The 22,319-nt window shown below is 56.9% G+C and overlaps 1 protein-coding gene across 1 annotated transcript in view; it reads left to right on the top strand.

The window, feature by feature from the left end:
* MEGF9 (multiple EGF like domains 9) overlaps nt 1–22,319 on the top strand; it is a 54,703-nt gene that overhangs the window by 14,969 nt on the left and 17,415 nt on the right. The window contains exons 3-4 of the mRNA XM_035341942.1: nt 18,844–18,852; nt 19,285–19,491. Coding sequence (XP_035197833.1) covers nt 18,844–18,852; nt 19,285–19,491 — 216 coding nt within the window. The remainder of the gene's footprint in view (nt 1–18,843; nt 18,853–19,284; nt 19,492–22,319) is intronic.

Genomic DNA, 22,319 nt, shown 5'->3' with positions numbered 1-22,319 from the left:
TCCCCTGACGCCGCGAGCATCCTGCTGGCCCTGGGAGCTGTGGCGGCGCGAGCAAGTGCCGTCGCTCCACCTGCTTTATTTGCCTCGCGCGTAGCAGCTGGAGGGCTGCTTTCACTCCGTTTCAGGCTTTAATTCCATCTTTCTCCATTGCGGTTTGGGTCTTTATTCTTTCCCCTGAAGGGAGAGGCTGGCTTAACCTTGGGAGCTGCTGATGAGGAGAGCAGGGGCTGCGTTCCCTTAAACCAAAACCGTTTTCATCCACGGCACCGCCATCGGACCCTTCGGGCGCAGTCAGCACCCCGTGGTGGTCCTGTGAGCCAGCGTCACCCTGCCCAGCCCTCCTCTTGTTTCCATGCTGGGCACCATGGGGTGGGTTTGCACCCCCTGCATCCCCCCGGTGGGGCTGAGCATCGCAGTGGCCCCGTGGTGCCCACGGGTGGCCCTGCCTGGTGCCCCCGTCCTGTTTTCGGTGGCCACGGCCCGCCGAGCCCCGAGCTGTTCACCGGCACCTTCACGTTGCAGCGCCGGGCGCTGTGCGGGTTGTGCCGTGTCCTCCAGGGGCTAATTGTTTGCTCGTTAGCACGGTGGGTTGGGATTAACCCGCACTGGCATGGCAGGGTGGGTTGTCAGGCGTGTTTTCAGGGTTACTTCTTCAACCCAGGTTAGGGAATTAACGCCTTGTACGCCTTTTTTGTTTCGTGAAGGAAAGGGGCCTGTTCGGATGGGCGTTAGAAAGGATTCCCTTAATGCTGCTGGGTGTCGGTGATAAGGAATTGGGGTGGGAGCCCTCAGATTCAGGGTTTGGTTGGTGCTACCCAGACTTAAATTCTGACTTCAGCGCGTTTTTCTCACTGATTTAAGAAGCGCCTCAGCTACTGCCCGGTGGTTTTGTTCTCGTTCTCCCCCCTCTTCCAGTTTCACAGTGTTTATTTTTCTTTCCAATCCCGCGATCACGTTAAAATCCCGGATTTTCTTTTTAAGAGAAGTAAATTGCTAATCCTCGTGTTTGTGGGGACAAGCTCAGAAGTGTCCCCTGCCTTATCTGCAAAGCCTGCGATGCCGGCGGTGGAGGCTTGCCGTTTGCCTCCTCGGCGGAGCAGGAGGGCTGCCGCTCTTCGGATGCGCGGCTCCTGCGGTCGGCACGGCCCCGCTTGGGCTTTCCCTGCCTGAAGAACAAAAGTTCTCTGTTCTGCCATGCCTGCAGGGCGGTGTTGGACGCCGAGGGTCTCTCTGGAGGATGTTGCATCCCGGCTCATTTCGCTGTTCGCCCCGTACCGCTCCACCCAGCTGCCCGACCTCCCTGCCGTGCCTGTGAGCCCTCACCTCTGCACTTTGAGCCCTGCGGCAGGAAGGGGCAAAGGGCAATTCCTGCCGCAGCTGTAGGGCGGGCAGCGCCTGGGCTCGGGGCGGTGAATGGCACGCAGGTGTCCTGTGCCAAGGCAAGGTGCGCGGTGGGACGCGAGCATCCCAGCGGCTGAAGGCGGATTTGGGAAAATCCTGCCCGTGCTGCCCCCTCTGCAGCTCTGCCTGTCCCCTTGTCCTCGCCTCTCCGCATCCAGCCCCTGGCACAGGTCATTCTGCCCCCAGATCCCCTTTTCCCTGCGCCCACGATGCTTTATGTCCTCTCCAGAGCAGGGAAGGGGATGTGGAGGGGTCCTGCTGAAGAAGTTCCCTGCTGGGGAAGGCGGCTTCAGCTTCCCTCGTGTGAGGTTCGGTTGTACCTCGGTGTGGTCTCCGAGCTCGGCTTCCAGACGTCAGTGGGCTTTGATTTTTGTTAAAGGAATGGAAATTAAGTTACAGACGTGATGGCTCACAGCAAGGAAGATGCTCGCATTGCTTGGGATCGGTGCAGGAGCAGCCAGGTCAGAGCCTTGCTTTGGTTGAGGAATAAATCGTGGGGTTTTATCTTGAGCTTAAAATACAGGGATGTTGCCCACGGCTCCCTCCTTTGCCTTCCTCCCTGCCTTCGTGCTCCCGTGTCTGAATCATTCCTGAATCAGATGCAGCCAGCTGTCCCGACTCAGGGTTTTGAGATGTTTGGGCCTTACCGATGCCCATAAAGATGGGGATATTCTGGGGAAGACCCATGGCGTATCCGAGGTCTCACTTGTCAGCTTCCTTCTGCCGTGCCGGGACTTTGCCTTTTTCTTTTGGCTGATCTCTGGGGCTGGGCAGCATCACATCGCTGCCAGGGGGAAAACTGATCTGGGAAGAGCTGGAGAGCAGCGGGGCTGTGCTGAAGTTCCTCAGCCAGCTGCAGCCAGTGTCACCCCCACGGGGAGGCTCTTGCCAGCCTCTGCCGCAGGGGAGCCAAAACCCCAAAGGAGAGCGGCTGCGGGCGAGGCTGGGGGCAGCGCCGAAGTTTGAGCCTTGAGCTGGGGGCAGCCACGGGGCTGCCATGGTTTGTGCTGGAGGTGTGAAGGTCGTGCGTGTCCAGACAACAGGGAAATCCGTGGCAGAGCGTGGGACCGTGGCTGGTTCCACCCCGAGCATCCCACTGGGGATGCTGGACCCGAGGGCGAAGGATGAAGGTGTGATAGCGCAGGGCTGGCTCGTCCTCAGGGTGTGACCTTGGGGGATGGATAACCGTGTCTGGGGGGGACCCCAGTTCTTGTGGGGCTCTGACATGGGCTGCTGGCTGGCTGTGGCACGGTGGGGTCTGCGTGGACTGGGCGCGGCAGGAGGTGATGCTCAGCATGCGAAGGCCGTGCCCCGGCGAGCACGCGAGGCAGAGACTGGGCAGGTTTTGGGAGCAGAGAACGAGCCAGCCCCGAGGACCGGAGGCATGCATCTGCTGAGGTCAGGGGAAAGATTTGGGAGCTTTTTGGTCTATAAATACCCAGGGATAAGTCACTGTGCCACTTGCAATATTTGCAGCGTTGATGCCACTGCCTGCAGGATGTGCTTCTGCAGCCCCGGAGTGCTCCCGGTGCCTCGGAGGAGGCGCAGAGGTCCGGGCGGCGCCGTGCCTCTGCCAGCCTCCGAAGGACACCGCGCCTGTGCCGGCTGCGAGGCAGGGATTTCTCTCGCAGCCATCTGGCTGGGAGCGCTCTTTCTGCCTTCCCTCTGGCAAATACTTAAAATAAAACCAGCAAACGTTGAGGTGCTGAAGGGCTGCCCAGCACCAGAGGCTTCGCTCGGCTTTTGAGTGAGGTTGCGGCGAGGGCTCGGGCTCAATTCAGGGGTCCTGGGAAGCCCCCGCTGCGTGTCCGCGGGGCTGCCTTGTGCGAGGCATCGCTGGGTGCGAACGGGGCCGGGGGGGCGAGTCTGGCGCTTCATAATTAGCTGGGGATGTTAATGTGGTTTGCGACCCAAAGGCGGGATTGCAGGCTCACCATCTGCCCGGCCCTGGGGGGGCCACGTGGCTCCGCGCCACCCCCGAGAACACAGCCGGGTGTGATTCAGGCTCCTTCAGCTCGCTGGGAACCAGGGCTTGAGCTTTGCAGGAAATTATTTGTTTTGAATTTATTATTATTTTTTAATTTGACTTGTAGGTTGGGCCAGACTGAAATAACCCGGCTATGTGGCTGGTTTTCCATTGCTTTGAGTCAGTTTGAGGGTTCTGCACCTTGAGACCCCCCCTGAGGTGCTGCCCTTGGACTTGGTGCTAATCCCTGGGGGCAAGAGTGGGGGCCCCCCGTTCCCTGCCATGGGGAAACGCACCCCAAAGCCCAGCAGGGCTTTGTCCGGGAGGGTTTTTGTTTGGTTAAACTTGTCAGCCTGGAAGCATTTTGAACAAGATGCTCTGGACTCGGAATAATTGAACCTCTCCTTTGTTCAGACAGAGCATGTCTAACATTTTTTCCTTGTTCAATAGGAACCTTTCCATCGGCGCCTGTCCCCTGCCACCCCTCTCTGGGGGGATGTCACCGGTGCTGGGGACGCCGCCTCCTGCTGTCCCCATCCCGTCTCCCTGCTGGCTGGCACCCGGGGATGCTGGGGACGTGGTCCAGGTCCTGCATCCCATGGTGAGAGCAGAGCCCCCCTGGCACGGGGGGTCCCTGTCACCACTGCCTTTCCCTAGAGCTTTAGAAGGGCGCCGGGTCCCAGGGGAAGCTCGGTGTGTGCGTTGTGCGTGGCGACAATCCGCAGGCAGGGCTGGGTCCCCGCTCTGGCTGATGCTCTCCTGGATCTTCCCGTGCAGAATTCCTCTCACCGTTTGTCACATGAAATGCCGCGGGGTGCTGAGATGGGACAGGGGCTCTGCGCAGCCCCTTGAGGATGGGTTTGTTCCCCCCTCTGGAAAAAGGATGGGTTTGTGGTCTCCGCTCCTGCTGCCCCCACGGGGGTCCTGTTTCGGAGCAGGAGTCAACGAGGAGCCCCCCGGAGCTGCGGGAACTCGTGCTAAGCCTTAGTTCTGCCTTCTGCTGCTGCAAGGAGGGCTCCGGGAGCACCTGCTGCCTGAATCACAATTTGCCTTGTTAATGGAACCCGTTCAGGGTCTGAGCGTGAAAGATGGGTGTTTGCCTCGCCTGGAAAAAGGAAAAAACAACCCCCCCCGAGGTTTTTCTCTTGATGCGGGCCAGCCGTGAAACCAGGGAGAAGCCCAGGCCGTTCCTTTCACCCTCTTTAATTCACTCGCCCCACGTCCTTATAAATAAGCCAGCAGAAACATGACGAGGCAAGCAGCTCGGCTATTTATAGCCCGCGCTGCTCCACATGCCTGCCTTAAAAACCAGCCAGCTAAATGGCTCTGCAGTCTTTCAGCAAAAGCCTTAATGACACAGGCATTTCGTGGATGGATCCGGGGGTATTTGAGGCTGTTGGTGGCGGAGCCTTCCCCGGGCAGCCGGGGTCCCCCCGTCCGTGCTCCCACCGTCACCATCCAGCCCCAAACTGGGACCGGTGCCATGGGATGCTCCCGGCCGGCCCCATCCTGCTGCTTGGGGCAGTCAGCGCTGGACCAGGTACCCCTCGGTATGCCCCCAAATGAATTTCTTTTCCTTTTTTTTCCCCCCTTTTTATTTTGGGAGCTACCTTAACCCTTCATTTCCATCCGTTGGCATCACCCCGTGTAATTACGAGGCTGCCGGTCGCCTTCACCCGCTGAGCTGGTCGTGCTGCTTCCCAGATGCTTTATTCCTGGCGAATTATGCCATTTTTCGGGCAGCTTCCCTCGATTTTGACTGACTGGCTGCCTATATTAACTGATAGCGCTGCTTGGGCTGCTTTGATCCCGTATGATTTATGGAAATGGTGCTGTGTGACTCCGCGTGGCTGATGAATGCTGCATGTATTTTTAATGTGTGACTTCTGCTGTTTGATCTGTGCTAAATGGTTATTCTCTGATGCGTTCCCGGCTTCGTTTCTGTTGCTGGTGGAAAAGCTTTCGGAACGGACTGTTTGTTTTGGTGCCTTTTTTTTTCCCCCTCCCAGCGGTCTCATCTTGTGCTGGTTTTTAAGCTCTCGCGGCTCCTTTCCCCGAGCACCGCTCGCACGTGGCACACAGGCTGCGTGGCCGTTAATTTGGGCGTTTCACTGCTCGGAATTGCCGGCTCTGACATTTTGGGGCCGCCGAGGTGCTGCCGCAGCCCTCCTGGTGCTCAGCGCCTGCACCCCTCCTGCGACACCTGATTGAGGCAGAAACTGGCCAGAGTGGGGCGGGCACAGTGAATATTTTCTGTAGCCTGTCACGGGACGGCTGGGGCCGGTTGCAATTAACAAAATGCCTTTTAATTGCCGGGCTGGCATCCGTGCGACCCGCAGCTTCCCTCCCTGCGGGGCCAGATGTGGTCGGGGCCGGGTTCATCCCGGGGAATGCCACCGCATCCTGCGGTGCCGCGGGTGCTGAGCCCTCCCTGCAGGACCCGGGGTGGGAACCAGGAGGTCCCTCCGGGAGCACCAGCTGGGAGCCGAAGGATCCACGCTTCCCTTCCCCGGGGCCAAAGCAGAGGGCGGATGGATGCTTTTGATTCATTTATTTTTTTCCTGCCCTGTCTGCCACCTGCTTGTTCCGTGGCGAGGGTTGTTGCAGCTTTTCCCGGGGCACACCGCGTGCCAGGAGTGGCAGGGCTGCGAGGCTGCTCCCCCGCTTTGCACCTTCACTGCGCTTTTCAGGAGCGTGCGCCGAGAACCTTTAAAGTGAGGCTTTTTTCCCTCCTGTGAACAGGGCTTTTTGTCGAGATCAGCAAAATATCTATCGCCGTGGAAAAGATTGTTTTTCCGTTTGTGGATTTTTCCATTGAAACCAGTTTGAACTGGACACTTTGTTCCCACCAAACTTTTCAATGCTTCTTGCTCCATGAAAGCCTTCAGTGATTTGCTTCCCTCCTTCCGAGCAGATACACACGTATCTATATGTGTTTTTTTGAAGCCTGAGCTTCCTGTGGGATAGAAAATCCCTTTTTCTGCCAGCCGTAACTCTTGCCTTTTGTCACTGGGAACAAAAAAAAACATTATAGACTTCTTGAAAAATCCCTCCTGGTGCATCAAGGAGGGATGCGTTGCAGCGGGCAGGATTTGGGGGTAAGATTCCTACAAACCAGGCTGCTGGCTCACAGGACACCTGCACCGAGGGCTGGAGCACGCCGGCTCCCTTCTGGGCTGGGCGTTTGCTTGCTTGGTGCAAACACATCGGATGTCTTTTGGCTGTGGCTGCCCCGGCTGGGAACAGCCACCCCGTCCTGCTCGGCCTTCCTCCTGGGGCCAGATCTTTCCCCGTCCTCCTGGGTGCTTGGGGGAGGCTTTGGGGGATGTGCCTTGCTTTTGAGCGCTGCGGGTGCCTTGGCCGTCCCCATGGCCATCCCCATCCCCCTACAAGAGGCAGCATGAAGTTAGTAACTTATTATTTGTGTGTATATCAAAACAATAATGAAGTTATCATCAAGGTGCCCGTGGCAGTGCTTCCCAGCAGCGCTCCATCGCCGTTTCGGGGCAGGACTCGGGGTCCCACAGCACCTTGCGTGATGTCCCCTGCGCCGTGTGCCGGGGAACAGCTGGGGAAAGGCTGTGCCAACGACCTCAGCAGGTGATAAAGCTCCGTGACGTGGACAGCTCAGTACCTGTTATCGGGGAAAAGCAAACAGAGGCTCCACCTGCCTCCTGCCTTTCTCCCTTCAAGGGCAGGCTGCACGCACGGCGTGGAGCTCCCTGGAAAATGTTTTATTATTAACGCGCTCGCTTTGGCTCGGCTGCGTTGTTGAGAAATCCAAGCTCGACTCCAGATAATGAACGACAAACATTTGTCTGGACTTAACTATTTTGCTCGGAGCACTTTTTTTTTTTCCTCCTGGAAGTTTACAGTGAGCTGTCAGCAGCGCGCCTGCTGACGTGAGTTATCGCTGACGCCCTGCCGTTGGGTCTTCCCTTCCGCGTTGCGCTTGGTTCTTTGCAGGGGAGGCTTTTGAGCGAGTCCAATCCATTTGAAATGGAAAAGAAACGAGCGATGGAGTTGTCTTTTAAGGGGGCGTTCAGATGCTGACTGCCCTGCCGAGCAAGGCTGGCTGTGGGTGGGATGGAGTGGGGGGACCTGCCCCCAGCACCCAGCTTCGGTGTCGGGGTGCCCGCAGCGGCGGCTGCCACCCTTCGTGTGCTACAAACCCCTTGAAGAGCTTCTGGAAGAGGTGTGGATGCTGAGGTGGAGCTTGCAGACAGAGGAATCAATCCTTTTGTCTTTCTTCTCCACCTCCCGTCCCTTTATGTGGTCCCTCAGCCCCAAACCAGTGCCCCAAGCTCGGCGTGGTGCCGGGTGCGTGAGCTGGGCGGCTCTTGCACCTCGCAGCACCAGGTAGCGCATTTATGAGTGCGTGCGGCGATGCGCACACGAAACCAGAGCCTGTTCTGTTCAAAGCAGGGGTGTTACAGAGCCCCTAGATGCCGTGCAGGGCTCGGCTCTGACCCCACGGGGCAGCAGGTTGGGTTTGGGGTCTTAGCTCAGGCGCGGCCTTTGCCTGGTGCTGGAGCCATGGGATGGTGAGGTGGGGACAAGGATGGGGAGTGGGCACCACGAGGGCTCCTCGCGCCGGGAGCCACGATGCTGCCCCGGGGCTGGCAGTGCTGCACGGGCATCCTGCTTATTTTAACTCTTTTTTACCTATTTAAAGAGCATTTGGGTCTTCTGTTGGACAAGGCTCCTGCGCGTCGTACTCTTGGAATTGTTGCTCTGGGTGCTCAGGTGGGTGCTTCACAGCTCCCCGCATGGCTCGGGGTCTGTTGTGAAGGTTTCGCGGACTCGGCTCAGACTTGGTCGCGCTGTTTGTCTGCAGTTGCCGAACTCGCTCGCTGGAAGTGCTTTTGTTTTGAAGTTAAATAAATGCAGGCAGGAGCCAGGGCTGGGCGTACCGTCAGTGTCTCTAGCAGAACGGTGACTGAAGAGAGAAATTAAAAGCCGATCTGCAGCCCTGATGGGAGTCATTCATCTGCTGCGGGGCCCGGGGATTTACAGCTGTGGCGAGCGGGAGGCAGGGGCACGTCTTGCCCAGCTCGGAGCCCTGGAGGCACCTCGGAGCCCTGCAGATAGGCTCTGCCCTGGGCACACGGTGGGACTGTACTCTGGCCTTGTGCCATCGCTGCAGCTGGAGGAGAAAAGCTTGGAGGAGAGCTCGGATGCACCCAGGTGTCCCCTCCTCCTTGGGGACCCTGGGACAGAGGTCCCAGAAGACAGTGGGGGCTGTCCCGCTGCAGATCCCCACCTCTCCATCCACGCGTTGTTTCCATGGCGTGCCCTGGCCCATCTCAGTTCCCTCCTTGAAAGCTTGACGTCTCCTCCTAGGGTTTGCCAACAGGTTTTGTCTCCTTGCCATGTCCTCAATCCGGTTCTGCTGGTGCTGGATGAAAGCGAAGGCCGAAGGAGCTCCGAAACGGGGCGCGAGTGTCGCCGGATGAGAGCGGGGAGCAAGCGTGATGCCAGATCCCACGCCAAGCACAGCGGGGCCGGCACGAGGCTGTGTTACAAAACTCAGGACTGAAAGCTGCCCAGCAGGAAGGCTCCTCTCGGCCCCGCTCGGAGCGCGTTCTCACTGCGCTGCCCCAGCAGCTCGCCGCACTCGCAGCGCTTCGTGGCTTGCAGCTGGCAGGAGGCACGGCGACTCCAAGCTCGCCCGTGGCGTTGTGTCGTCACGGCCTTGAAACCGAACCCAAACGGCAAAGCCTGCCTGAAACCAGCCGTGATTACTCATGCCTCGTGCTATCCCTCTCCCCCGGTGGAGTTTCTGCTGTGGTAATTCCACTGATTGAGCAAGGAGGCGAAATACCTCCCTTAGACGTGGAGCCGAGCTCTCGAGAGCCAGGGCTCGGGGGCTTGGGGCTGTCAGAAGGTTTTCTTTGGTCCTCCTCCACGCGGGCGTTGGAGTGAGTGAGAGGAAGGGAGAGACTTGGCTGTGTTGCTGTGATGAGTAGAAGCCTGCATTTGTTTCCTTACAGTAGGAAAAAACAAATAGAAAAGCGTACTGCAAATGAACCCTCTGCTCTTGTAGCTACACCTGATCTCCAAGCTGAAAACGCAACGAGCTGAGAGGAAGGGGGGGGTCTGCCCTCAGGCTCCGTAAAGAGCCTCTTTATTAACGCTTTCAGAAAGTGTTTATTAACACTGTGGATAAAAGAAGCCTTTGTTTGAGGATCTGTCCCTTCGCTGCTGCAGTGGAGGAGCTGAAGCTTGAAAGGAACTGCCCTGGGCACCTGCTGGAGATGCTGATGGAAGTTTGCATTCCAGATTTTCTCCACAGGCTTAAGCGTAAAATAGCCTGTGGTCCTGCAAACGAGTCTGTCCTCTTCCTCCTCTAGGAGAAAATAAAAAAGGCATTTTCGTACTGATCGATCGCACGCCTGCGCGGTTACTTCCAGCATCTCCGTTGAGCGAGAGAGCATCTTCCAGGGGCTTGGAAGTCAGCAGGACTTGGGGGAGGAGAAGCTGCTGCACCTGCAGGCGCTGTCAGCAGCCGAGGTCCGGAGGGGAAAGGCTCTCGAGGGCTGCCCGCCTCCCAGCAGCACAATTCAGTTTTAATGGGTCGGACAACGGGGTGGGCAGAAAGCAGCGCCTGTAGCTGGGCAGAGCGGTCCCTTGCGGGCAGGACAAAGCCCCCGGCTTGTAGCCCGCGTGCCTTTAGAAGCCGCCTTTGATAGCTTGTGCACGCGGTGGGGGAACGCGCAGGAGGCTGCAGGCGTGCAAAAAAGCTCCTGCAGAAAGGGGGAGGCAAGGCCCGGCTTTGTTAGTGCGGCAAAGGAGTCGTCCTCTGCACGCTGGGCTTCCCGAGCGCTTGGAGAACAAAAATCCCCTGCAGTTGGTAACTCTCCTGGTGATGGAGGCATGCGAAGTGCAGGTCTGTGGCGTTGCTGTCCTTAATCATCGTGGATTTGAGGCGTCTTGTGGCCGCCAGTGGCAGAACGGAGCACCGAGTGCTTACACCAGCCGTACCAGCATCAACAGCGCCCGAATTGTTGATGCCAACTGAGCTGCAGAAGCCGGCTCGAGGGCGAAGCTCCGCAGATAACAAAGCGTCCGCGGGGCTTTCGGCAGCGTCAGGCGTTTCGCTCTGGGTCAGCAGTCGGCGCATTTGGGCGCGAAGCCGGTGCGGCGTGCCAGAGGCCGAGCTGAACCGTGTCCCCGGTGCCACCAGCCCACCGTGCCACCACTGGCCCCGCTCTCGGCGCTTACATCCCCCCCGGGTTGGCTTTGCCCCGTTCAGCTGCTTCCTCCCTCACCACCGGCAGCGGTGGCAGCTCTGGGAAGGTTGGGGCGTTCGCTGCAGAAAACCATCCGAAATATTTCTGGCTTTTGAAAACTGGGGAAGGAAGCGGGCGAGGGGCAAGAGCAGAGCCTTCCCCACACGGTCCTGTGCACAAACCCTGACCTGCAGGGGCTGTCAGCGCCGCAGGTGTGCGCATGTACAGGACGGAGCCGGCGGTGAGAGCGGGTAAGGCAGGTGCTGGGAGCAGTGCCGGCCCGCGCAGAGCCTGGAGCTGCCCCCGAGGAGCCAGCCCAGGGCAGAGCCCCGCCGGGGCGATGGATGGGGTGATGGGTGGGTTTTCCACCAGCCTGGCACGCGTGGGCTGGGCTCCTCGCTGCCTCTTCTGCTTTAGGAAAGCTGCTCGCCAGCTTCGCTCTCCAGCTGGTCCCATCCCTGCCCCGCTGCTCCTTCCCCAGGGACACCGCCAAGTGTCCCAGTCCCCCAGGGCAGGGAAGGAAGCAGGGTTCTCCTTCCTCGGCTCCTAGCCTGTGGCTTCCCGACGTTTACGCTCGCAACGAGGCTCGTAGCCCCAGTGCTCGGAAGAGTGGCTCCTGCCTCTCCTTCCCCGGCAGCAGCAGTAAAGCTCTGGTATAAATTAACGCGTTTGTTCATTAGCTGCAATTCCCCACAGCGCTGAGCAAAGTTTGTGATTTTAATTACTTTTTGCAGGGATCCGAGCACACAGAGACTTCAACAGACGATTAGAGTTCCTCTTACTCATGCAGCTTTTCTTAATCCCTCTCTCTGCCAGGACATGGTGGGTAGGTACTAAAATTGAAGTGTGCTAACAACTTCCCGTCCCCGTCCCGGGGGAGCTGGCTGATCTTCGGCCCGATGGATTTTGCCGATGCGCTGACCGAGGTTTCCCGAGAGGTGCTGCAGAAGGAAGAGACGCGTACGGCCGTGTCGGGGGAGCTTCCTGGGGTGCCGCACACGACTTTGGCGGGTGTTTGCCCAAATGATATTTCCTCTCGTTTGCCTCCAACCTCCCAGCTCGGCTGTGTCACACACTGGGTGGTAAAAGTAAAACCCAACGGCGCTGGGGTTTTTAAACAGAAACACGGAATATTTATGTGGTTGCAGGCGTTTGTGAAAATATTAGTGGGAGAATACGGCCAGCTAAAGGGAAATGCCAGCAGAACTATTTCTAAATTAATTAAAAGGAGCTGATCTCTTTTTAAAGTTGTTGAGGTTGTAATCCCGGAGCATTTATTTGCTCTGTTTGAAGTTGCCGTAGCTGCTTGTGCCAGGAACATTTTAGGGCCGCGTTCCTCTTCCCCGGCAGCCTGCTTGCATGCACCGTGTGAGGATGCAGAGGGCCTGGCTGCACGCGGCAGCTCCTGGGGCACATGGGCAGCCTGGAGCTGCTTTGGGGAGCCTTCCGTGCACAGCTGGGTCCTGGCTGATCCCGGCAGCTCCCCGCACACCGGGCCCTGCTGTCCCCTGGGGCAGGAGCAGCGCCGTGTTCGTGGCCGTCTCTGCGTTAGTTGTTGGTTTCTTCTGCCCGTGTCTCTGGGGTTTGGTCCTTCAGGCTCACGCTGGTTCCACACCTGCGCGTCTGGCGTCTTTGATGCCCATTTACTCGGGAGGAGCTGGTGCAACCCTTGCCGTGCAGGTTGCTGACTTGTTCTGCACCAAAAAGGCCGGGAGAGGAACAAATTCCTCAGAGGCTGCACTGCACGGAGGAGCTTTCACCGCCTGCTAGGAAACCCAAAGCCTGTCTGCTCGATTGCTGGTGCAGGAAAGGAACAAAACTAACAAACCCTACAAGTCTTTGCCTTGGGTAAGGCCTGAGGCTCACGGCTGTGGTTGGCCGAAGGAAGGGAGCTCGTGGCTGATGGGACAGGGTGGCCACGAGCCAGTGGGCAGCAGCACGGGGGCCGTGCCCAACGCTCCCGAAACACAGGGCGAGCGCAGAGGAGCGCTGCCGGGCACCCGGAGCGCTGGCACCTTGACGTTGCGTTTCCTTCCAAGCGATAAGAGCTGCCTTTAATCTGATTTAATTTTCCTCGACAAAAGTGTTTAATCTTTTAACGACGTTACAAGCGGTGTAGCAGCACTGAGAAATCCTTGTCTTTTCTCCCCTGTTGACCCACGCAATCCTGTTAGGGAACAGCACGGGTGATTCCTGCAAAGCTCTTAACAGCATTACCGGGAGCGGGGCCGCGCTGCCAGCGGCGTGCCTGCCGGCGGGGCAGGGCTGGAGGGGGCCGTGAGCGCCCTAAGCCTGATGTGCTCCATAATAAAATGCACGCGGAGTAACGGGGGAGCTTTATAGGATTGCATATAAGTCTTCAGGGGGTACTCAGGGATCCTCCTCCTATCGTTCTGGCGCTGCGCTGCAGCCCCGAGTGGGACTGCATGGCAGCTCGCAGCGCTTTAATGCGCTTTACACGCCGGCGTTGGCGGCTGGTCTGTGCCGAGCAGAGCCTGGCGTTGGCAGCACGCCTCTCTGCGGGAAGCCGGGCACGACGGCTCCTCTTTGCTCTCGGCCCGCAGCGGATTTCGGTGCTGGGCGCTGTGCCGGACCAGCACCCATCCCCTGGGGGCTGCTGCGAGCCCCGCGGTGTGGGAGCGGTTCCCCTACCCGTGGCGTTTTGGTGGCAGAGGGTTGGTAGCGAGCTGCTGCGTGGGGCAGTGGGAAAGTCAAAGGCGGAGCTCGGGCTGCTTGAGGTGTCAGTAGAAGGGACAGGAAGGGGTGCAGTGAGGCCACAGGAGGGCTGGGTTAGGTAGGGCTTCTCCCTTAGCAGACCCCAGCTCTAGGTGGAGCTCCTGCTTGCTCCCATTGCCCCACATCTCACGCTGGGGCAGTCGGGGGCTGTAACGCAGACAAATTCCCCGTGGAAGTGGCCGTGCTGCTTGAGCGGGATGCGCTGGGGGAGCACCAGAGCCACGTCCATCCAGCGGGGACGGGCAGGGTCCCAAACGCCATCTGGGTCACGCCAAAGGGAACGGGGCAGGGCACGGTCCTGCCCCGCACGTCTCTTCCAGGTCCGCGTGTATCTGCTGCCCGTGGGCCTGGCCGCCCTGCGCGTATCCCGTCCTTCTTCGGAGCCGGGTGTGTTTTTGGCTCCCAGAACGTCCCCTGACAATGCGTTCCGCGGTTTGATTGCAAGGGGAAAGGAAATGGCTTTGGACAGCTTGTTTGAAACCTGCTGCCTGATCCTTTTATTCCTGTGCTGTCAGAAACTGTGCCTGGAGAGGGATTGAGAAAGGGAAATAAGGGAGAAGGGGGGAGAAGGCAGGGCTTGAACTTGGAATGAAGTGTGGGGGACAGAAACCTGTGCTGAATTAACGCTAAAACTGAGCCTTCCCAGGGACGGGATGCCGTCAGGTGCGGCGAGCACGCGGTCAAGGAGGAGGAGGTGGGGTCGGTGCTGCTGTAACACCTGGGGGGTCGGAGCAGTGCAGCGCCAGGATCCGCTGGCATGCCCAGCCTCCACTGCTCGAGGCGTGAAGTCAGGGTGTTTCCAGAGCTGGGCAATGGGTAGCATCCCCGGGACTTCATGGCTGTGCTCCTCTACCAAAAATTGGATTTTATGGGTTTGCTCTCAGCGAGTAGGTGACTGCGTGCAGGATTGAGGTTGCTTGAGGATGTCCCCAGCAAACATGGTTTTGTGCAGACATCTTCACGTGTTTCACAGCGACTCTTCTTTTGCCATTTGTAAATATTTCAGCCGCTTTTAAATTATTTACTCATTCAGTGGCTTGGTTGGAAGAAGGAATCACGCGTAAAATACATCCAAAGGCTCAAAGCACTGCAGGTCCAAAAGGACACGAAAAAAGGATTCAGGAAGGGATGTTTGTGCTGCAACGAGCCCTTCAGGACAGCAAGCTGGGGGCACTGTGCTTACCGTGCTCAAAATCCTTGTTAAAAGCAGCCCTGGGGCTGGGGTGCAGGGGACGGCTCCAGTGCTGTGTTCCTCACTTGGCACCACGCTTTGGGGTGCCCGGGGCATCGCTGAGGCTTTGGGGTTTGCGGGATGCCACCCGGTCCGTCAGCCCGCGCCCAGCTCCAGCGGGTTCTCCATTGTGTTAGTGCTGCTGAGCGGAACTTTCTGTAATCCTACAGCAATGGCACGCATCCAACGCCATAAAAACAACAACACAAATACCTCTTCATCAGCTTATTAGTGACCTGTGACTTCGGCGTAACAACTATTCAATTCAGGGTTGCGGCTAACGGTAATTGCACGTGAAATCTGGGTCTTCCACGCAGCCGTGCCCTGAGCAGCGCGTCCATCGCTGCAGCACGCTGGAAATTTGCTCTGTTACTCCCGGAGACCTCCTCTGTTACTCCCCTGCCTCTGGATCTGGCACCGAACGGCGAAGGTTAAGATGCAGCTCACGCAAGGAGCGGTGTTTCCTTTTTCTGCTGAAGGAGTAGCGTGTGGGAAGGATGCACACTTTTATAGTGTCTCTATTCAGGGAGCTCGGAATGTCACTGGGCTGTTAATTAATTAGAGCCTGCCAACACCTTCACGAGCGAAGGTGGTGGTTTTTTAGCACTGAGAACCGAGAGCTTGGAGCTGCTGCATGGGGAAGGAAGGAAGGGAAACCTCGGTGCTTTGGAAACGGAGCTCGGAGCCCTGGAGGTGTGAACACCCCACGGGTGGGGAAACCAAGGTAGAGTGAGGGCAAACGACTGCGGCAACTTGGGGAGAGCTCGGTGCAGGAGCTCAGACCAGAGCCACGGCCCTGAGAGCTGTGCCTGTGCCTGCTGCTGGTGGTGGCGATGCCCTGCCAAACCCAGGGCCTCCAACCAAGGCTGAGCATCCCGGCACGGGGCAGCTCGGGGCTGCATCCACCCTTGTTCATCCCTGTTCATTTTGCAAAAGCTCTCGGTAAGGTGTTTTTGAAGGTTACCTTCAAAAGCAAAACGCACGCTTGACAAAACGGAGTAAAGGCTCCAAGTACCTGGCGCTGGCCAGGAGCCAGGGCAGCGCTCCCTAATCCTTTCCTCCAGTCCTTGTCATCTTTGATGTATTCCCAGATCTGGAAGTCAGAGGCTTCATTGCTGCTTTCCCTTTCTGGCTGGGGATCGCGCTCGCCTCCTCCAACCTGGCAGCCGTCGGGACAACAAAGTGTCTTTTGAATTAAGCCTGGGGTTTTCATAGTCTGGTACATCATCATGTCAAACCCGACGCTGTGCTTGCCGCTGGGTTTTAATGCTGCTGTCTGCTTCTCCTCTGCTTCCCCACCAAAGGGCATTTAGGGCACACTGGGGTTGTGTCAGACGGTCACAGCAGAGCAGGTCTTTGTTCTGGGGGGGACCACGTGTGATGCTTCTCCCCTGACATGGGCACCGTCCCTTCCTAAAAATCCCCCGGGAGGGTTGGGGGATGCAGGGCAGCCTTCCTTTGGGGAGATCTCTTCGGTACCAGCCCCACAGTGCTGTACCAGGTGCCTGGGTCCCATTCTTTTGCAGGTTTCCCTGTTTCAGCAGCAGCAGGGGGGGCCCCCCCCCCCCCCCCCCCAGCCTGCCGACACAAAGCTCTTTTTGCCTGCATTATTTTGGATTACTGCAGCATTTCTTGCTCTCCCAGGGAATGTGGAGCCAGTGCTCTGTGGTGCCATCGAGCTTGGCTGCTGGAAATTAGTCGCCCCCAGGTTTTGACCCGAATTTGTGTAATATTGACCTGAAAAAGAGGAAGAAGGGGAAAAAAAAAGGCACCGTGAAGTTAGTTGGTGTGTTTTTGGAAAGCGTATAGCTCCCCAAGCCTGAGGGAGTCTCAGTGTGCAAACAGCTTTGCCAGATGAAAGAAAACTCATTTTTGTAGCCGGTGCCATTGCCAAGATCAACCCAGAGTCAGCTGCGCTGTGCAGCCAGGCTCTTTGGGTTCACAGCTCCCGGGTCTGTCCCGTCCATCCCTGCCTTCACCTCCCCATGGGCACCTGTAAGTACCAGGGATGTTCCCAAGGAGCTGCTCTGTGGCATGGTGATGGCTGGACCCTCTTTGATGGACAACTGCAGTCCTTTGATAAAGGGCTAAAGAAAAGCGAGGCTTTTGCCAATATACACAGCTCCTCTTCCCCGACTTCTGTTTTTTCCTTCTTTGCCATGGCTGGTTTCCTCTGAAGGTAATGTGCTGCCAAAAATCTTCCCCCCCTGCCAGTGTGCTGTGTGTGGGGACAGTGTTCCTTTGTCCCCTTGTGCAGCATGGCCACAAAACCAAGCTCATAAACCTGCTTCGGCACAGCCCTATCTCAGCTGCAACACAAAACAAGCTTTGAAAATTTGTTTTGATGTGTTTGACAAACTGCAGAGCAGGTGCTGCGTTGGCTCAAGGCAGGTTTTTGTGGCTTGCTCTGGCTGGGAGAAGCCCAAGTGCCTGAATCGCTGAGGTTCCACTCAAATAATTGAGATGGGAATTGGGCTCATTATCTGAAGTGGGTGCTGGAGTGGCTAATTGGGGATCTTGAGGTGTTTGTCCTATTTGCTGGCTTAGATTGAAGAAAATTGAGGTGCAATTTCGCAGGTGTGTAGGTGCAGAATAACTTCCATAGGGATACTCTCGATGTCTTGGTGGGGCAACAAAGCTAAATAACTCATATTTCTGCGATTCGTGTTGGAAGAAAACAATCAAGGCACGGTGTGGGATGAAGCAGCAAGTCTGGCTGGCTGCTGCTCAGAGAGGTCCTGACACTTTTGGGACGAGGGGACCTTCCTCCCACCTTGTGGAGGTCCTTGAAAACTCCACCTGTAAGTCGTGGGTTTATAGAAGACTGCCCTATAACCTGCTACCAGTAAAGGACAACAGCAGCCATCAGGGAAACTTCTACAGTGCTTCAGCAATGTGGGAGACCCAACGGTTTGTGTTTTCAAAGGCACTTGGAGGGCTTCACTGCAGCTGAATTTCAGCAGATCACTTATGGATTAATACATGAATCTTCATGCAGTCCCTGGGTTTTAAAAGTGGTTCAGTGCAGGCACCTGCTGAAGACCTGTCCGGCCTTGGAAGTCATTGTTGAATCAGGACACAGGTGCGTGGTATAAATGTTGGCTGACCTTAAATCCTAGTGCTGATGTGGAGCAGTAGTCTTGGGCCTTCTTGGAGTGATTTGAGCTTTGTTTCAGTCTGATTTTCTTGGGCTAGGGGCCTGGCCTCTCCCCTCTGTGCGGTGCCCCGAATATGGCTTTTCTCAGGCAATAACAAACAGCGACGCTTGCGTAAAGCCCCTGATGCTTTATGTGCTACTTCAGAAAATAATCCTCGTTTATAATTCACTCTTGGCAGCGAAAGCCCTTAAATTATTAAGGCACCAAATATTTTGCAATGAAGAAGCGGAGATAAAGCTCGTGTCAGAAACAAATTGCCGGGGAGGTTGTTCTCTTTGGTGTGTTGGGTACTTTAAAATATTATGAGAAATACTGTGCGTGGGGGCAGGAAAGGCACCACTTGCTTAAAAGATTCACTTCTCTCTTAAAAAAGCAGCTGCTCGGTGCATGGTCTCCACAGCCCTGTGAAGAACAAGTGTCCCCAAAGCACGTGTGTGGGGCCCCAAAGCTTGTGGTGGGGCTGATGGTGGCCGTTGTGTGGCAGGCAGGGAGATAGCTGCGGGTCAGGAGGTCCCCGCTGCCCTGGTGGTCAAAGGCATTTTTGTGTTCCCGGTGCAGAGGACAGACTTCTAGAGGATAGACCTCTGTGATAAGAGGTAGAAGATGCTCAGCCCCAAACGCACGGAGCTCAAATCCTGCTGGTATTCAGGGGATTTTGTTTTGTTTCTCAATGAACAGTGGTTGTACTTAGTGCATCATGTAGGTATGCTGTGTATGTCCTTGTCATAAAGACATCCTGTTGGTAAACCAGAGGAGTTTCAGTGCTGTGAAATGCAGGATCTTGTAATTAGAGGGTTTGCCACCCATTGCTATTCTCCACGGAATGGCTGGGGCTGGAAGGGACCTCTGGAGGTCCTGTGGTCCAGGCCTCTGCTCAGGCCAGGCACCGAGAGCAGGCTGCACAGGATCGGGGCAATTATTTCATCCTCGTGTTACAATACCAAGTGTTGGTCAGCTCCTGGAGCCACGTAACCAGACAACAATGACTGTGATTATATATATATATTTATTATAATGTATACGACGTGTACATGAAGATGGTGAAGGGACTGGAAGGCAAGATGCCTGAGGAGCGCCTGAGGTGATGTGGTTTGTTCAGCCCGGAGCAGAGCAGGCCGAGGGGAGGCCTCATGGCGGCCTGCAGCTCCCTCACGAGGGGAGCGGAGGGGCAGGCGCTGAGCTCTGCTCTCTGGGGACAGCGACAGGACCTGAGGGCATGGCATGGAGCTGGGACAGGGGAGGGTCAGGCTGGGGGTTAGGGAAAGGTTCTGCACCCAGAGGTGGTTGGGCACTGGGACAGGCTGCCCAGGGCTGTGGTCATAGCCCTGAGCCTGCTGGAGTTCAAGAAGTTTGGACCCCTCAGATTTAGGGTTTGGATTTTGGGTGGTCCTGTGTGGGGTCGTACTGGGGCTATGGTCCTTGTGGGCCTTTCCATCTCAGGTTATTCTGTGATTCCCTCTACGTGTATACACATGTATTAAAGCAGCTATACCCATCCCCTGGGTACGGCCCAAGCCCTGCATGTCCCTAGCACGCTGGCTTCAGCCTCCCTTTCCCTCTTGCAGGAGAGCCATGCAACTGCAGCGCCGTGGGGAGCGTCGATGCGGCCTCCTGCCACGGCACGCCAGGACACTGCGTCTGCCTGGAGGGCTACACGGGGCCGCGCTGCGAGAGCTGCGCCCAGGGCTTCCACCCCGACCCCAGCCGGCAGCGGTGCCTGCCCTGTGACTGCAGCCCCACCGGTGCCGTCGGATCCAGCTGCGATGAGTAAGTAGCTGAGCATCCTTGCTCCAGGGTGCTGTGGGGATCTCAGGGTGTTTTTGCGGATTTGGGATGCCGAGCAGGCAAGAACGGATGGTGTCACCTGATTCTAGTACCTAAAACAAATAAAAATTAAAAAAAAAAGGCAGGAAGAAGCTAGTTTCACAAAAAAATACGAAGCGTGTTCTTCCTCTCTTTCAAGAGCTGGATTATAAAAATATCTGTAGCTGTGGCAAAAGCCCTGGCAGCCCACAGAGGAGCCAAGGCACGGCTCAGCCCTGAGTGTCAGCAGGACCTCTCCTCTGTCGCCTCGCGCATCCCGCAGCCCTGCCGGACCAGGCTGCCTTCACGGCGGCCACCCAGAGGGATGCAGAGGCTGGGCTGGCACAGGAGGCTCTGGGGAGGCTTTTTCCAAAGGGAGATCGGTTGCAGCAGGGGCAGGCGCTGCGCTGTGGTCTGCCTTCGCGGAGTGTTGTGAAAGAAGTGTTAGCTCCTGCCCTGCCCGACGTTTAACCCAGCCTCGTCCGCGCCTTCTTTGCGTCAAGAAAGCTGCCGCAGATGCTCCTGAGCTCTCGTATAATGAACGTGTTCCTCTGCCGTGAGCTTCTGCTGTGCTGGCATCGGTCCTGTTGTCTTCTGGGGTTTGGTCTGGGCTCCCTGCGTGCTCAACACCTGCACGTGGCTGCCAAGGCTGGTGCTGAGTCAGAACCGCAATGTTCTGCAGGGGCATGCTGTTTGTAATAACTGCATGTGTTTTTTTTTTTCCAAGCACCCAAGCCCTGTGTTGATGGCCCTCCTTTTTGTTTCAGTGCTGAGTTTCTCTGGTGGCACGAGCTATGAAAAGTCAGGACGTAAAAGCAATGCTGGAGTGACCTTACTGAAAAACTGCCTCTTGGGGGTGGAAGGAGTTTTCCGCTTGCTTTTTTAGCAGTAGGGAAATATTCCTGGAGAAATTGGGGCTTGCCACAGAGTAGGAAAGGCAAGTTTGGTGGGACCTGATGGAAAGGGAAACCGGGCAGCACGGCAGATTGGGGAAACCTCATCTGGGAGAGGCAGGAGCCGAGGGGCAAGGAGTGTTCCCGTCCCAACCTGCATCAGCGGGTGCTGTCCACCCACGCCAGCGGGAAGCGCCCCAGGAGCTGTGTGTGGGCTGCTCTGAGGTGTGAAGGACAAGGAGCTGGTGCACGTGGTGAGCCCTCGTGCTCCATGCTGATGTGAGAAGGCCCCAAAGTGGCGGAGGACGTCCCCAGCTCTTTCTATTGCTGTGTTATTTTGCAGCCTTGAGGAATGTGGGGGAGATGGATCCTCAGGTGTTTAGAAGAAGGAGCGTGGGGCAAAACTGGGAGAAAGTCTTGGGCAGGAGGAGAGAGGAGGACTGATGGTGGCACAGATTGCTCTGTGTTTCTCCTGCGTGCTCCGTGAGGTTGGCCACAGGCTGAAATGACCTCTAGATATTTAAAGAGAGGAGAACTGGGTCAGCTGTCTGTGCTGCAGGGCTGGGGCGCTGCCCGCTGCGCCCGCACTAAGTCATCACTGCTCTCGTTCCCACAGCGGCAGGGACTGGGCACAAACCAGAACAAAAAAAATGAGTTAAAAAACAGTAACACAAAGTCAAGAATTAAAGAAATAAGGAGAGGGGCTTGGGAGCTGGGCAGAGCAGATGCTGGGGACCGGGTGCGGTGATCTGCAGCACGAGGAGCACACGGGGCAGCCCCTGCTCGGGATGCGGCACGCCAGCATGGCCCAGCGCCAGCAGCCAGCTCCTGCTTTGTTGATGTTAAAAAAAAAAAAAATCCTGACAGCTGTTCACTTTTTTTTGGTTATTATTATTATATTTTAAAGTGCCAGCCCAACATTAACTTGCACAAGTTAATTCCTGCATGCTGGCTTAAGAAAAAAGTGCCTGCTCTTCAGAAGAGTCTCGGGGTGAAGCAGCAGCAGCTCTGGGCTCTGAGCAGCTCCGCCTGTGGCTGATTTCAGGGAGAGCCTGCCCGAAGGCTGAGCGCTCGGGGCACACAAAACATGCCTGATATGTCTCAGTCAGCTCGCTCGGGCTTGTGCAAAAGCGCCTTTCAAAGCACCACCATATGATGGTTATTATTATTATTTCCAGGCGTGCTCTATCCTTGTGCCATCTGGCCAGCCAAATACACTGTTTATTAACTAGACCGCAAATGCAGACCATCAAAAACCAAAAATAAATAAAAAAATCCCTTTCCTGAGGCAGATCATTGACTTTGGGAGTGAACATTGACCTGACACGCTGTCTCTGTGAATGGGCTCCAGAGCCACTAATCAAAGGTTGCTTTTTTTTAAAAAAATATTTATTATTTTTATTTGCTTATCTGGGAGTCCCCCCTGGGAGGCGGAGGCTTTCCGTGCCGGTGAGTCAGCCGCGTTGGGTGGCTGCTCTTGCCCTGCGGCGCGGAGCCTGGCCCGGTGCCGTGCGGGGCTGACGCATCCTGCAGAGCCGGAGCGAGCTGTCCCTGCTGCGGTGACGCCTGGGCACCTCGCACAAACCCTGTTCTGCTGGGTTGGATGCTGTGCGGGTGCTCGCTGGGGATAGCCGTGGTCTGGGAATGTTCAGAGCCCACGGGATGGGAGAAGAAAAGCTGAAGTTTCAGGGTGGCGGAGCAGAAGAGGCTGAGGACGAGCACGGGCTGAGCACAAGGGGTTGTCTGAGCCTCAGGACCAAAGCCCCGGCTGGGGGCAGGTGGTGATGGTGCCCATGGTGGCCCCAGCCCCGTGGTGGTGTGGTCCTGGCCAGGAGCTGCCCCCACCAGCTGTGTCCCTGGCACCACTGTTTGGGCCCCTCCCGCAGAGAGCACTTGGTG

This window comes from Oxyura jamaicensis, chromosome 17 (assembly GCF_011077185.1).
Source record: "Oxyura jamaicensis isolate SHBP4307 breed ruddy duck chromosome 17, BPBGC_Ojam_1.0, whole genome shotgun sequence".
NCBI classification, from domain to species: Eukaryota; Metazoa; Chordata; class Aves; order Anseriformes; family Anatidae; genus Oxyura; species Oxyura jamaicensis.
The sequence above is the reverse complement of the archived record's forward strand: the minus strand, read 5'-3'. Positions and strand labels throughout refer to the sequence as shown.